The sequence below is a fragment of the Paramormyrops kingsleyae genome, chromosome 3 (genome assembly GCF_048594095.1).
Source record: "Paramormyrops kingsleyae isolate MSU_618 chromosome 3, PKINGS_0.4, whole genome shotgun sequence".
NCBI lineage: Eukaryota > Metazoa > Chordata > Actinopteri > Osteoglossiformes > Mormyridae > Paramormyrops > Paramormyrops kingsleyae.
Window position 1 is genome coordinate 35,488,634 of NC_132799.1, and position 15,235 is coordinate 35,503,868.

General features: G+C 42.9%; 1 protein-coding gene and 2 non-coding genes across 3 annotated transcripts; all 3 read right to left on the reverse strand.

The window, feature by feature from the left end:
• Positions 1 to 6,758: 6,758 nt before the first annotated feature.
• On the reverse strand, positions 6,759 to 11,620 carry LOC111845655 (large ribosomal subunit protein eL20-like). The gene is made up of 5 exons (XM_023815223.2): positions 11,524 to 11,620; positions 10,570 to 10,749; positions 10,095 to 10,224; positions 8,646 to 8,755; positions 6,759 to 6,907 (listed from the first exon to the last, which is right to left on the reverse strand). Exons 1-5 carry the CDS (start codon positions 11,539 to 11,541, stop codon positions 6,815 to 6,817), a joined length of 531 nt encoding a protein of 176 aa, XP_023670991.1. The 5' UTR covers positions 11,542 to 11,620; the 3' UTR covers positions 6,759 to 6,814.
• On the reverse strand, positions 9,333 to 9,462 carry LOC111845710 (small nucleolar RNA SNORA68). Its single transcript, XR_002838701.2, has one exon. It is a non-coding gene; the product is annotated as a small nucleolar RNA SNORA68 (small nucleolar RNA).
• Positions 10,858 to 10,989, reverse strand: LOC111845709 (small nucleolar RNA SNORA68). Its single transcript, XR_002838700.1, has one exon. It is a non-coding gene; the product is annotated as a small nucleolar RNA SNORA68 (small nucleolar RNA).
• Positions 11,621 to 15,235: the final 3,615 nt, after the last annotated feature.

The window sequence follows — 15,235 nt, forward strand, 5'->3', positions numbered from 1 at the left end:
TTATTTTTATTGTTGTTTTCTCTACAGTTATATTTCAGGTTTGCATTAATAACATGAAAAGAAATATTTTATGATATGCAACAAGTGCACTAGGACGCTATTTCGTCCAGTCATACCAAGTACAAAAAATTACAGTGTGCAATCAATATTAAATAATCAGATGTACAATAGCAAAGTGAACACAAGTAAGACGCGTCACTTAGACACATTACTATTCGTATTTTCTACTCGGCGTTTGGAGAGACACTAGAAAGCCCTTGTGCTGGACAGACTTGGTTTATATTGAGTAACAGTGATTTTATGTTCATATGGAAAAATATGTTTTATATAATAGGGATGTCCCAAATACAACTGGGATGTTGTAATACAATTTTTGGTAACTGGTAATAATATATTAGTAGATTGTAAAGGAACATCGTTTTGACCTTGGTAAGAGTAGATAAAACGTTTTCTAATTTTCTCTGGAACTGTTAGACTGTGTGGGTGTATGATACTTCATCATTTAGCCTGATAAAGTGTAGAGGTTCCTTGCTTACCATGTTGCAGGGCTCAGATCCAGCCCTGTCCCGTTGCAGATTTTCCCCATATCGCGAAGGTTTCCACCTGCTGCTCCAGTTTCCTCCCACATGCCAAAGACCTGCAGGCTAACTGGCATCTGTAAATTTCCTGTACTGCATGATTGTGTGAATGTCTGTGTTCTGCAATGGACTGGCATCCTGTCCAGGGTGCCTGATGCTCTGTACTGCCTGTGATTCAGGGGGCCTCGGCCCCACATAACCCTGTTAAGTAATAGCTTAAGTTGGAATATGGATAAATGGATAGAAATTTAATAACTTAAACAATTAAGGCCTTCTTTCAGGCAATTAGCCTTACCATTTGTCATTGGATTATTTTAAAATGTTTAAATTCGGTCAAAATAGATAGGATGAGCCCTCTTTATAACGACAAACAAAAATAACAGTAGAGAGAACTGTTTGTGAATAGATTACGTAAGGTTATTGCTGATCTGTGATTTATCTCAGTATTTTACAATTTTCTTGTGTCATCTGTCTTCCAGAAAGTCCATGTTTTTGTTGGAAGGATCAACTCAAGTCAAAAGCCTGGAAAACTATCCGCAGTCAATCGTTTAATATCATCTAAATGGAAAAAATGGTGCAGGCCTTTCAGGATCGTCATTTGAAAAAGTAGTGACAGACTCTAATTCAATTTTTTTTTCTTTTTGTATATTTGTGTTTCTATAGATACAATTCTAAATTGTGTTAGTTCTGCAGGAATTAGCAAATAGATTAAGTTTCACCATGAAGTTTATAATGGAGCCGCATATTTTACAAATCAGTGACATTTACGGTTTAAACAAAGCTCTCCTGATGGGTTAATTTCATATTCATTTAAAGTACCTGTATGAGGCAACATTTCCTTAGCTAAGAAATCGCTCCCATATGCTGTTTCTGCCACTTTTACCAAGCTGATACTTCAGTTAATCCCAGAGTTTGAAAGGTTCCAGAGAAATAAAACGATAGTAAATATTTGGACTCTTAATCCAGTCAGAGTTCTATCAAAATGTCTTCTGCAATTTTTTGATGACATGCAATTAATTAATTTATTTTCATTAATTTATTGTCGCAGATGTGTAATCCTGTTCCAAGAAATTACTCTGAATCCTGTAATGGTGCACATTTATTAATTATAAAGCTTAATAGTGTTGAGTTCCTGCTCTAGCCAATACAACAGTGAAATGGCAATTATCAAATAAAATTAAGGATTTTGACAAACACTGGAGGGATCAGCCTCATTGGAGTAAAGCAGGGGTGGACAATCTTATTCAGAAAGGGCTGCTGTTGATGTGGGTTTTCGCTGCAACTCCCTAATTATTTACTAATCAGAGGACTGATTGGCTGAAGAGTCCTCACACTTGGGTTTAAACAGCTGACCTAAAGGTTATCCCAAGAACCTCAACCTAAGACTGGCAACCCCTTGAGTAAGGGTTAGGAGTATTTAATAATGTAAGCAGTTGCACGCACTCTTGTTAAGTAAGCATGCGTATTGTGAAAGGTGCTAGACAAAAACAAGTTGAATTTCGGAGGCGCAAAGCAGAGTTTGGTTGTTTCACGTTTCTAACGAAGAAGAGATGAACTTCTCAATGCCTTTGTCTTCACTGACTTTCCTCTAGCATCATAAACTTACTGTATGTGGAGCTTAAAAACACTATCGGTCTCGCAGTGAGGAGGTGCAGAGCTGAACGACACTCTTTATGAAGGGAGGGGGGTTCAGTGTTGGCTACCTCAGTTTCCTGTGACCCCCACAGCATCTCCCTGAGCTTTCTAACAGAGTGCTTGGGGGAAACGGGATCCCTAATGAAGTCCTCAGGAGTGCGATCGGATTGCCAGCCTGCTCCTGAGACAAGGGCCCAGGCTGCACCCTTCTGTACATCTGCCACCACAGCTTACCGTAAGGACTGTCACTCAACCCCCCTCCAAAAAAGAAAATCCTAAAACCACTTCCCCTACATGTTACCTGAACGCAGGTCATACCAAACTTTCACAGAGGTAGGAATGCAATATTGCATTTCTCGTGGTATGGGTGGTCCTGCCGATCCTCTGGTGGGTATGTGGAGGTATGATAGATGGATGGAAGGATGGATGGGGTTAGTCGAAACATTTTTATATACGTTTTGTAAGATTTTCTCAGCTTCTTTGTCCATTTTGCCATGATTCAGGTTGTGCAGTCCTGTCATCAGCGGGCGGCAAATGGTGTGGCAGACTGCAGGTGACCCAACCAATGGAAATGCAGCCAGATTCAGGAGGATGATAACCAAGGTTATACGAAATGCTAGACAAACTCCAAGGTAGACATACACTACTCCACTACACAATTACACACTACACAAACTACACACTCAACTCAGAGGCAAATGTTTCATTTATGATTAACTCCCACAAACGTTTGATTAATACCACAACAGGTATTAAATCAAAACAATTATGCTTCATCTTCAATACAGTCACTAAGCTCCCCATAATTTAAGGAGAATATACTTTGAGCGTTTAGCACTGTTTAAAATTTACACCGGCCATTTGTCAAAAGGTTTTTTTCCTTCTTTTTTTAAATCAACTTGACCATGAACATGAAGTTAGTTTGGAATGGCTTTCAGTGTCCAAAGTCATAACATGAGAAGCAGTTGGCTGAAAGATTTAGATTTTCATTGGCCTTAGGAAGATTCTGGAAAGCAGCTCACTGGTCACTCTTAAAAAAACCACAACCTCAGTCAGTATTTTAATTAGAATAATTACATTGTATGTATAAAGGATTTCCAATAATTTTTTTCTAGAAAAATAGCATTTAAGAAATCCTGAATTTTCTAAGATCCAGGTCTCTCCCTGTGACCCTGACCAGACTGATGGATGGATTTTATCATTCCCATATTTCATACTGTTTACTGCTATGTAGATCACAACAGAGTCAATAAATAAAAACTTCATAACTAATTGTGTGTTCATTTCCGGGAATGGAAAAGCTCCTGCAATATAACAAGAACCCAGTGACTTGTTTATGTGACATTTCAGGCATAAACTCAGTGCTGCAGCAAGCAAGCAACCAGAACTCTGCTCATTCACATTCCATGGGGGAAGTTTGTTTCGGAAAGTGACACCGCATTGACATGAAAATGTGTATCATGTGTACACTGGGAATCCCCCCAGTTGGTACATTGCACTTCCCAAAATCACCACGTCTCCAAGACCCCACCTGAAGAATGGAAGTTGTTGACATCTTAATTAAGCTTACCTCTGCACATAGGAAGCCAGCTCTGAAGAGGACCAGAGAATAATGGAGAGGGCCAAAACAGAAATCCATCAGGGTGCCCAGTCTTACTGCTGGAAGTGAAATCCTCTCACATGATGTTTTTTATCAAGTGTCCTTGCCTGTCCTTCTTAAGCAAATAGCAGAACCTTTACTTCATTACCAGAACACCACCATATCATGTCAATACTATTCTCCAAAAAAATATACTGTAAAGAAAGTTAATGTTGAAGGCTTTGATGAGGAGCACCATGCCAGATTTTGACATCACAAGGCTTAGCTGGATAGTTATAATGCCAAAAAGATCTTGACAGCTTCTTACACAAATAAACCCCGATTCTTTGGATGGGAGACTGGGTGAAAACACATTCAACAGCTATTCATACTGTTCATATTTGATCCAATACTCTCTTCTGGCTAGACCAGTGTGGCACTTGGGTCTGTTCCTTTAAAAGGGAGGGAAGGATAAATGGCTAAAGCTAACAGAATCACACAAGCAGGCGTGACAACTCATGGGAAGAGATTGATCAGGCTGATAAATTCATCAAGGATCTCTCTGTTGTCACTGGTGAGCTGGCACATATGTCAAGCAGAAAGGTTTGTTTTTGGAGTCACAAGCTTCATAGGAGTAGGAAGCAACCGCTCAGTTCGTCATGGACAAATTCACTAGGGGCAAACAACTATGGGTTTCTAGTTAGCAAGACCAATAACCAATACAAACATACGTTTGATACGGTAAATGGATTTTGATGGTCGACAGGCTTACTTTCAGCGTGGTTCGCTCTGTGAGGGAGGATGAGAAGACTTTGCATCAAAATAAACACAAACGTGAGTGGACTTAGGAAAAGGAGTCCACCTTAATGGCTTTCACATTCCCACCCAGGATCAGCCCACGGCTCTCAGATAAGAGCAATTGAGTGTGATTTTTAAACAGCAATTTACAGAAGTGCAAACAGAAACGTGGGAGTTTCGGCCTTCTTGACGTCTTGTGATTTTCCTCAAGCTCACATCATTCAAAGGTGCTTGGGTAAATGCAGGGCAATTTAAAATAGGTAAATCAGCCGATAAAACATGGAGTGGCACGGCTGGTAAACATCTCAAGGGGTAGGTTTGATTTCAGACCTAATCTTCCCTGAGGACAGGTTGCTCTTTGCCCACGAGCTCCTGCCAGAATGCTTTAAGCATCAGTTTTTGCTCTGACTTCCAGTGAACGGATGTATAGGGTGCAAAATGGATTTTAACTGGATTACCAAATTAGAGGCACCAATATACCAAGGCAAGTGAAGAATCATTTCATTTATTCCCATTCAAATGAACCTGCAGCTCTCCTAAAGGGCTCAGGCTTTGACAGCTCTGGCAAGCCAAATGAGCACAAAGACTAAAATAACCAGCATACATGTAGCGCATTTGCTTATCCACAGGGAGGACAGATGCAGGTCTTTGAGGGAGAGCATGAGCTACATTCATGCTCAACTTTATACACCTGTCATAACCTGCATCTCCAAACACCTGCAAATGGGTCAGTCCTAGCCTGTCTGACAGCTTCTGTGATCATGCTCAGAGATCAGCCTCTGAATTACATGACATAATACACACTTAATTTCGCTGCTGGAAGCCTGCACGCAGGTTTATGAGCTGTCATCACCCACAAGCACTTAATTATTTCCATTTTCTACCAGACATTCATTTGAAGGATGGAGCATTTACTGAGTTTGTGGCCAAAACGTCCAGCGCAAATGGAAAACCTAATTTAATTGCCCATTAACCGGACCACATAAACCTGAGAGATGGCTGAAATGAAGAGGGACCAGGCAGCTGGCCTCCAGGAACTAAGCTTGGCACCCCAGCTATTTTATTTCTAGTTTCGACATTTTTCTGGGAAGCCCATACCCTTGCAAACCCCCCACCCCACCCCACGGTAAGATGCCAAGTGACTGGAGTGAACTTTTAAGGAATGGAGATACTTTTTTCCTATTTAAAAAAAAAATCTTCAATCAAACAGAATGAAATGAGCAGTTGTGAAATCAGGCTCTCCAAGATCTAGTTTGCACCTCCAATACCCCTCACATTCCACTAGAGGGAGCCAACTGCTTGGCAGGGAAACAAGTCCTAATGTGACCGGCAGGGGGAACAAAAAAAAATAAAACCAGAATCTGACGCTCTACATGCTTTTAACAATGCTGCTCAGCGTCAACACCGGGGTAATCTATCACTGGTACAGAAAGGTTTCATAAGGTTCCTCGTGTTTCCATTGTATCAGCCAGTTGTAATTGCTTGGCAACCACCAATAAATTTCATTGCATGCACATTTAATGTTTATGACCTAGAAAATCTAGTGGATTGAACGTTTAAATTTGGATGGCTCCGTACACTCGTAGAGGTACAACTGCCCTCCTCACTACTTGTGATTACTTCCACATTTACAGCAATTCACTGTTTCTGCTTTGCTAAGCATTATCAAAGAGAACACAGTTTCTCTTAACCATCAATATGTCAGACGTTTTATTGCATTTGTCCCTACTGGGTTAAAAACAGCACTGTTGCAAGACTGGTACCCATAACTGAATCTAACGCCTGATTAGTCAATCCAAACCGTGACCACGTTCAAAGCAGCAACAGCAGACATCAGCAACATCTTGACTTCTTGGGCTTGTAGCTCTGAAGAGCACAGAGGCACGATTTAAACTCCACAGCAGAATCAGTCAAAATGTACCTACAAAGCACCACGTCAAACGCATAATTAATATCCTGGCACAAAATCTGACGACTGCCTTTGATAACAGCGCTATTCACGGCATATCAATGGGGGCACAATGAAGTACTGTGACGTACATTCAGTTTGTTAGAACACAGAGGATTTAACAATACTGGACGCCATCAGCAAGACTGCCAGTCATAAAACTGGGAGAACACGCTGTCCAGAAGAAAGGAAAAAAAAAAAAAACAGGAAAACATAGGGATAAAACTTTTCTTCTTTTAATTCTCAAATACACACAGGAAAGTCTGGATGTTCGACTTAGAAGAAGGTGTTTGGTCTCTTGGTGGTGAAACGAGGCTTGTGTTGACGCCGCAGCACCCTGTGGGGCAGCGGGAACTTGATCTTGGAGTCCTGTTGGCAGGGGAGATACGAGTTACCTGCCACGCCACCAGAGAAGCGAAAACACGCCTTTCTACAGCCGATCGATCAATGACGGCGGACGGCTCCTTACTTTTTTTCAGAAAGATCGCTAACTTGGAAAAATGAAACGGTTAGAACCGAAGAACGTCCAGATCTTAATAACACACATCCATTCCTGCGTAAATACTGTCACCAGCTTTCAGAACCGCCAGATTAGAAGACTGCAAAACTTTTAACTGGAAGAGGAAGCTGGCATTTATGTTGCGGGTGTTTAAACCAGAGCTAACGAAAATGCCAGCCTGGTGAGAGACCCGCTAAATCCAATGGCTAGACCGTGGACTCCTGGCATCACGGCACAGAGTTTCCTCATCTGGGGGGGATATTTAAGGGATGTGTTGTAGAGGATTAGGTTCATATGAAGTTTTATTAACTATGTTTATATATTTCCTAAATATTTTTTAATATACAGCTCCAGGAAAAAAATTGAGATCACTTCATATTTTTAAAAAATCTGCATTGTTAAATCTTGGTTTAATCCTAGCTCTGCTGGCAGAAGGCTACAGTGCGAGGCAGGCTGCTTCCAAACTCAAAGTCGTTAAGACCAAAGTACACAAGAACAAGATGAAGGTACATGATTACACAGGTACATACACATACAGTGGCACCTTTGAACTCGAACTTAATCCGTTCAGAACTCCGGATCGAATCCTAAAAAGTTTGAGTTCTGATCGAATTTCCCCCATAAGAAATAATGGAAAACCAATTAATTGGTTCCCGGCCCCAAAAAATTACACCTAAATATGTTTTTTTAGCATTTAAACACAAAACAGGATAAAACAAGAGCATATACTGTACTAAACACATCTAAGCACATTTATCAAAACAGTAATTTGTAAAGTAAGAAAATAAATGTATCCAAACCATGTGTAAAGTAAAAAAAAAATAATGTGTCTTGCCCTGATCGTCCACTCCTTCCGTGTGCCACGCCCCCTCGTTAACCCCGTGTGATCAGCTGTTTCTGGTTGTTGTCATTAGTCCTCTGTATTTAGTCCGCGTTTCAGTTTGTTTCTCCAGTCCGGTCATTGTATTGTCTGTCTGCGTTTTGCCTACCTTACCTGTAATTAAACCCCGTATTCCACGATACCCTGACTTCTGCGCCTTTGTCTCCGTTCCGTCCAGCTCGGCACAATATTATTATAATTAAATGTATTAATGGTTTATCATTAATATTAAAATAATGAATAAGAAATCTTTATTTTAAAATGTATTTATTATATAATAATTACTGTTACTGTCTATCATTGACTCATTTCCCCGCGCGTACAAGTTATCTTAGGTCGGTGTTTACGGTTCAACTTCTGAGATTCAAATTCAGTTCTAGGTCTTTTTTTTTTTTTAACTGGTTTGTTCGACTTTTAAGAAATTCGAGTTCTAATGACTTCGAGAACCGAGGTACCACTGTAAATTGAAAAATGAGTGGAACTGAAAATTTTGCTGTGGTCTCTTACTTTTTTCCAGAGCTGTATAGTTAAGTTCATATGAAGTTTTTATTTTATTGCTTACGAAACAATTTATTACATTCTTTGTATGTTGTCAAACCATGGAGGAGTCTCACACACTACATTTCATTGTACAAATGTGCAATGACAAAGGTCTTCAATTCAATTCATTTCAATTTAATCGGGGCCAGGACTCAACCAGGAGGAAAAACCAGACGAGATCTACTTACGTGGAACTGCTTGATGGCAGGTCGGCGACACTTGTTGGCGGCGATCTCCTGCACCTTCATGACCTGGATGGAGTGTGCACGAGCACGGTGGCGGGCTCCCATATCCCGGTCTGTTACACAGGGGAGGGTGACACTGCTCAGTGACACAAGGACGATGCCGGGGGCAGTGATTAAGCAGTGCTGCACATTTACGCAGATCTAAATCCATATCAGGGAACAGCAGGATAACAACCTGCTGGGACCAAAAGACATACTGATCAAAGGGCTTGTTCCTCACTCTCCGTGAAAGTGATCCTGAATGATCGGCTCGCTCCCTCTCCCTAGAGGGTAGCATTTCCTGAGAATCAAGGGCTTTCACAGCTGGTCAATCATCTCTCCACTCAACCTCAACAATCAGCTTTCAGAAAAATACCTAATCAGCCTTTTCCTCTATAATCATCAGGGCCAATATAACAGAGGTGCAAACCCTTGAGGTGCATTTTTCAGGGACCTCTTGAAGCACAGATTTCTGGGTAAACCCGTACCAGAGTGTGGGTGGATGTCACCCTGAGCGGATCCCAGATGCCTCACGGCTGCATGCTGGCGCTCACGTGACACGCTACCTGGGTCCATTCAGCCTCACATCTTATAGCACTCCACCCTCGCCTCACACGCAGATGCGAGCTCCACCATAGCCTCATTTCTCACATGTGTCGGGACCCGAATTCACTCCCGTCAGCACAGCAGCAAATAGGAGGCGACGGGACCCTTCCTGGTTTCCGCACACACGGCAGGACCATCACACATATCAGTGATGACCTTTGGGTTTGTGTGCGTCCTAGAAGCACAGGGGGTGGGCTTGACTGAACGGGCCAGCTGTCAGCATCCACATTATAACCCTGTGTGGAGAGACCAGCACTGGGCTGCCCTGTGACTATCTACCCAGGGTGTAGGACTGTAGGTGTACACCTAGGGGTGCTGCTAGAAGTTTCGCACCCCATTAAACAATATCATATTGGGCCCCCAACCCACACCAATCCAATTATGTTCCAAATTATACTGTGTCCTTCAGAGGCCCTTGGGATCGTCCTAACTTTCCCTCGCTGTACGGCACCCAAGTGTACACAAAAGTCAGGATTTTCCCATAATGCAGTGGACTCTTACAGAAGAAACAAAACAAATACGTGGAGTTACAAACTGATCACTTCAGTATGAGAGAGAACAGACAGGACTCATGCTTCAATGAACTCTCGTATCCAAAAAGTCATAGCAACCAATGTGAACAAGGCACCTACACAAAGTAAGAAAATTTACATGAAGCCTCAGACAGACGCTATAATGCAGGTGAGGCTGAAATATCACCACTGCGCAGAGAAACTGACTGTAATCATTAGATATGATGCCAGATGTCACAGTGCCAATGCAGCCAGCACAAGTAGCCCCCCAGTGACCCCGGAGCCGGACACTCACAGCACTGCGTGACCGCTGCAGAGGTGGTCATGTCGCGGTACTCCCGGTACATGTTGTGGGTGCCGCTGCGGGAGTCGTACCGCAGCCAGATGCCAAAGTTCTTCACTTTCAGTGGGGTCTTCTCATGCACCTGAGCCACACAGACAGACTGACAATCAACGTGCTGTGACGCTACACTGGGGCAGGATGACTTCACTACTCAGTTGTAGTCTGACCATAAACACAATGTTCATGTAAGTAATTAATTAGCAGGATTTCAGTGAAGAATATATCGCATATGGACTGGGTCCCAAAATGACCTGCTACATTAATCCATCCACCCATATTCCATCTGCTTATCCAGTACTGGATCCCTGTGTGCCTGAAGGTTCCGTCAGGAAGCACAGGGAGACACCCTGGACAGGGTGCCGGACCAAGGAAGCTATTACAAGGCATACAGTCCTACAGATTTCAGATCGGACCCCATCTCCCATACCAGTCCACAGTATACTATCTCTCCAGAAGCCTTCTTCATCTTCCTCAGCTGGGAGACGAAGTACCAGAAGCGAGACTTGGCGACCACATGGTTGGGGGCGAAGATCCTCATACGATAGAGGGGAGGGGCAGGGTTCTTAGCAGAGGGCAACAGACGCCCGATTACTTTGTACTCCTTTAGCTGAAAGAAGAAATCATGTTAGATTCACCTGCCACTACGTTAAGTGCAGTATCCCACACCAGAACTCAACGTCGGCCTATTATCTGTACTATAGCATTCATTTTGCTATACTGTCAGACCTTGATTTCACTTTCTGAAGCACGACAGTTTCAGAAAGGCGACAAGGCACTCATTGATTTCTGCACACCACAAAAAGATCGTATTATTAATAAATACAGATCTTTGGGTTTTGTGTGCATGATGGCCATATCAACGATTAGTTTACCGAATAATGCAGATGGTAAAACGCAGACAGAATAGTGTAAGGGAGAAAAACATCTTTTATATTATAAAAACGCATATTAGCATAATATATAGCTAACATAAAATGACTTAAATCTGCACTGAACTGAGTGACAGTACTGATCCACATAACTTGTGGCCTACATGCATTTGTAGAACTTAACCTAGCTAAATATATCACAAAACTTCGAAGACCTAATGCATTCGCTTTTAAACGGGGCATCTGTGTACCCATATAGCTCCTGGTACCGGACACCGGTACACAGGAGCTGCTCACCGACCTCCGCTTTTTAAACCGGGTCGGTTCACCACATGGTGCATTGGTGCTACGCAGACGCCATGTTTCCATCAAAAATGTTTCCCACGGCCACAGGAAAATAATCCTGAGCTCATACAATTCATCGGACATAACCGACGAATCAGTAATGGACATTTTTATTTATAAACGGCAGCACCGTGGGGATTAATACTGTTTTAAGCCATTTTACATACTGTGCCAGACGCCTTCATGGTGTCTCTCGCAGACTGCCGCTGAAAAAAGAAAGTTGAAGGGCGGGGAAAAGTACGTCACACCTCCAGGAAAGGCGGGCTCAAGTTCTAGCTTTCTCATTGGTGGCTGGCGCAGCCTTTTAGTGAACTATGATTGGAGAAACTTAATGCCAATAATGACGAATAAATATGTAAGCCCAATGAACGCCGTGTGTAGTCTGCGACGTGTTGTTTATTATGCAAGTATTACCTGTTTAACTTGATCTTAAGCGTTGTAGTTTTACCTGTCGCATATAACGGAATTCTAATAATATTGTATTTGAATGCTGATATTTCAACAAGTACTACTTGGTTTCCGAGTCCTAAAGATGTTCACAGACCAATCACTTCATTTTCCATCTATCAATCTATCTCCATTGCTTCTGATCTGCTACATGGTCCGGAGTCTATGGTGGAGCCTATACTAGAAAACACAGCTCACATGGTAGGGGACACTAGTCAATCATAGGGGGACCACATTTCCCTCCCTGGCTTTATACGCCCGCGCCGGTTCACCTAACTCCACATCTGAGAATTCCTCGCTATTGCTTCTGTGAATTACAGCAGCTGGGATTTTTTCGGTTTCTGCAGTCCTGTGCAGTTAGTGCCTTCTAGGTTAAGTACAAGCATGTTTCCGTGGGAATCTGGTGCCAGTGGGTCATTTATAACATTTATAGCAACGTTTGCAAGCCTGCTCAGCAATTTACATTTTTCTCACACTTTCTTTTGCAGGACAGCAATAAATATATATAGCACACAAGGTTTTGGTTTGGATAAATAAGTCCCTTTTGCTTAATTACAGTTGATTTGTCAGTTTGACACATATGTTCTCTTAATGTACTGGAACTGAATCGAAGTTTGATGAGGGTATCTCTGGACTGTATAGCTCAAGGAAAGAGAATTACATGAAAAATGTTTTGCTGGAAACTGAATCAGTGACAAAGCAAATTTGCACACATTCTTCCATGACAAATCCCTCCATTTTCCAACACCTCTGCCTTTAACAAAGCCACTATTCAGGGTCACAAGGGACCCAGAGCCTATAAGTGCCAGGTAGAGAACCACCCAGGATGGGGCACCGACCCATCTTTCGGTACACTCACACATACAATTTGGCATCTCCAATTAGCCTCAGCATGTTTTTGGACTGTGGGGGGAAACTGTAGAACCCAGAGGAAACCCCACAACAACACAGGGAGAACATGCAAACTCCACATACATGGAACCCTGGCAGAGACCTGAACTCTGTTCCCAGAGGTGTGAAGCAACAGTGCAAACCTACGCACCACCACTCCACATGACATATTGTTACATGGAATTATTATGTCATGTTATTCATCTTCTTACTGCTTAACCAGTATATAGGGTCACACGGGCAGCTGGATCCTATCCCATGCAACAGAGAGGTACATCCTGGATGGAATGCCTGTACATTACAGGACTTTATGTACCTATATACTTTGGTATACTTGATTTTTTTCTGCTCTCTGAAAAAATTGTCAGTTTTTTCATTTATTATTTATTTTTGAGGGTGAAAATTCCCTGACTTCCTTCGTTATAAATAAAAGTTACCGTTAAACTACCTACATTGCCAATTGCTATTAAAATAAATACACAACCCCTACTCCCACTCAATTGTGCATTTAGGTGATTTAGCAAAAGTTCCAATAACACTAAATTTGCTTCAGGGAATGGCTGGTTTTTGTCCACGTTGCCCTGAAGTGGGTCTGCTTTTACTCAGCAGTCGTTCTGTTCCGGAAGCGCGGTGCTCCTGGATGTCACTTCACCCCAGACGCCTGCTCTCCTGGGGAGATGCCGTGCCCAGTATCCTCTCACCCCAGCAGAGTTTCCCCTTCCTCATCGTTGGCAGATGTGCCTGCCTGACTCCGGGTGGAAATATCCCATAAATCGCCATACTTTCAGGTAATCTGATTGACTGTTACATTGATGCATTGTGTTTTAAATATTTCTTTATTACACACAGATCTTTTGGCATCTAACTTAGGAATTGATAGTTCTGCTCATTATATTGCTGTCTTTTGCCAGTTATTTAATGCACTTATGTGCTGAGCCATAAGTCACTTTGTACAAATGCATCTGCCAGACAATCTGGTAAACAATGAGTTTATTCTTGGTGTCTTTTTCCCTGAGGCAGTTTGAGATGTCACTGTATGTGTCTGGACAAGTGCAGGAGAAAGTGTGGAGACAATTAGGACAGAGTGTTCTGGGACTTGCACTAGCCTTCATAAATTAATATGTTTGTCTATTCCATGGGTGGCCAATCTTATCCGCAAAGGGCCGGTGTGTATGCAGGTTTTTGGGATAACCTGTAGGTCAGCTGTTCAAACCCAGGTGTGAGGACTCTTCAGCCAATCAGTCCTCTAATTAGTAATCTAATTAGGAAGTTGCAGCGAAAACCCGCATACACACCGGCCCTTTGCAGATAAGGTTGGCCAGCCCTGGTCTATTCTAACTGTAGCGATGAGGTTTGTTTGTAATGCTGATTTTCCCCAGATAGGCCCTGTCCATCCATTCAGTAGAACCTGGAGCCTGGAGCCTAAATCCACAAAAGGAACCATGGATTGGAAGGTGCCGGAATGGGGCTTTGGCTAATGCTGCCCCACAGACAGCGGTCTGCCTCCTATGCCCAGAAAGTGGCCGCATCAGACCATGTGCTTCCTGGGGCATCGAGGCTCCGACAGCAATATTGCTGTAACCCCTCAGAATCAGGGCGGGAATCACCCAGCTCTGACGGGAGTGAGTTTTTCTAAGCCCTGCCGGCTCCATCCGACACAGGGAGGCATCTCTGTGGCGGAGGTGAAATGTGCAGAGTCAGGGGGGTGGGTGATCGAGCCCCGGCTCAAATTGCCCTGGCTACACAAACTGTGCGGCGCCAGCTTCAACACCCTTCTTGATTTTCGGTGAGCTCTAGCGAGTTCGGGGACTTTGGGCAAAGATTTCAGCACTATCAAATCAGCGGTTGGTCCCGTTTCCCCGTTTTTTTCCAGAATAAAATTAGCCATGCTGTAGGTGTGATAAAACAGACAGCAACAACATTGGCTTTCTTGTCATGAGGTAAGAGTAACTTATCAAAACCAAAATAACATATAGCTCTGTTGATACTGGATCCCGGTTCAGTATTTACAGAGACAACGCAGATACGATCAAATGCAAGGAGGGAAGATCTTTTTCCATGTCTCTCTCTGGATTCACTGATGTTAACAGGCTTGGAGAGTGCCGAGACAATCTCTGTTATTGAGCACTGACGTCCTGCAGGTCGAAACACATTCAATGTGTTATTCAGTCCAACCCCCCCCCCCACCCCGGGTTTGGTAGCTATTTTGCGTCTGCCAGTGAAAATATCACCCCCGCCAAGTGGACAGTCAGCTGACAGGTACCTCGCATAACGTGGGACCACCCAAGGCTCTGGGACGGGCCAGAACGCTTTTTCGTGACCCAGTGCATGTCGCTCGGGGGTCTGGAGGGGAACTGCGTGTGGAAAAGACATCTAGAGGGAGCAGCCTTTCGCACAGGGTGCACTTTACTGATAAACTGTTGAGACATTTTGGCTTTTAAAGCATTTTATATATTATTTAAGTATACATATGGGTGTAGATGCAGGATGTAAGATTATTTTCTGGGAGAAGCGCACATTCATACCCACATTCACTGAGAA

Coding starts and splice junctions, on each gene's coding strand:
- LOC111845655 (XM_023815223.2), bottom strand. Junction 8,756..10,094: donor TGCAGCGGTCACGCAGTGCT/GTGAGTGTCCGG, acceptor CCTGTGTAACAG/ACCGGGATATGGGAGCCCGC. Junction 6,908..8,645: donor CTGCCATCAAGCAGTTCCAC/GTAAGTAGATCT, acceptor CCCTGCCAACAG/GACTCCAAGATCAAGTTCCC.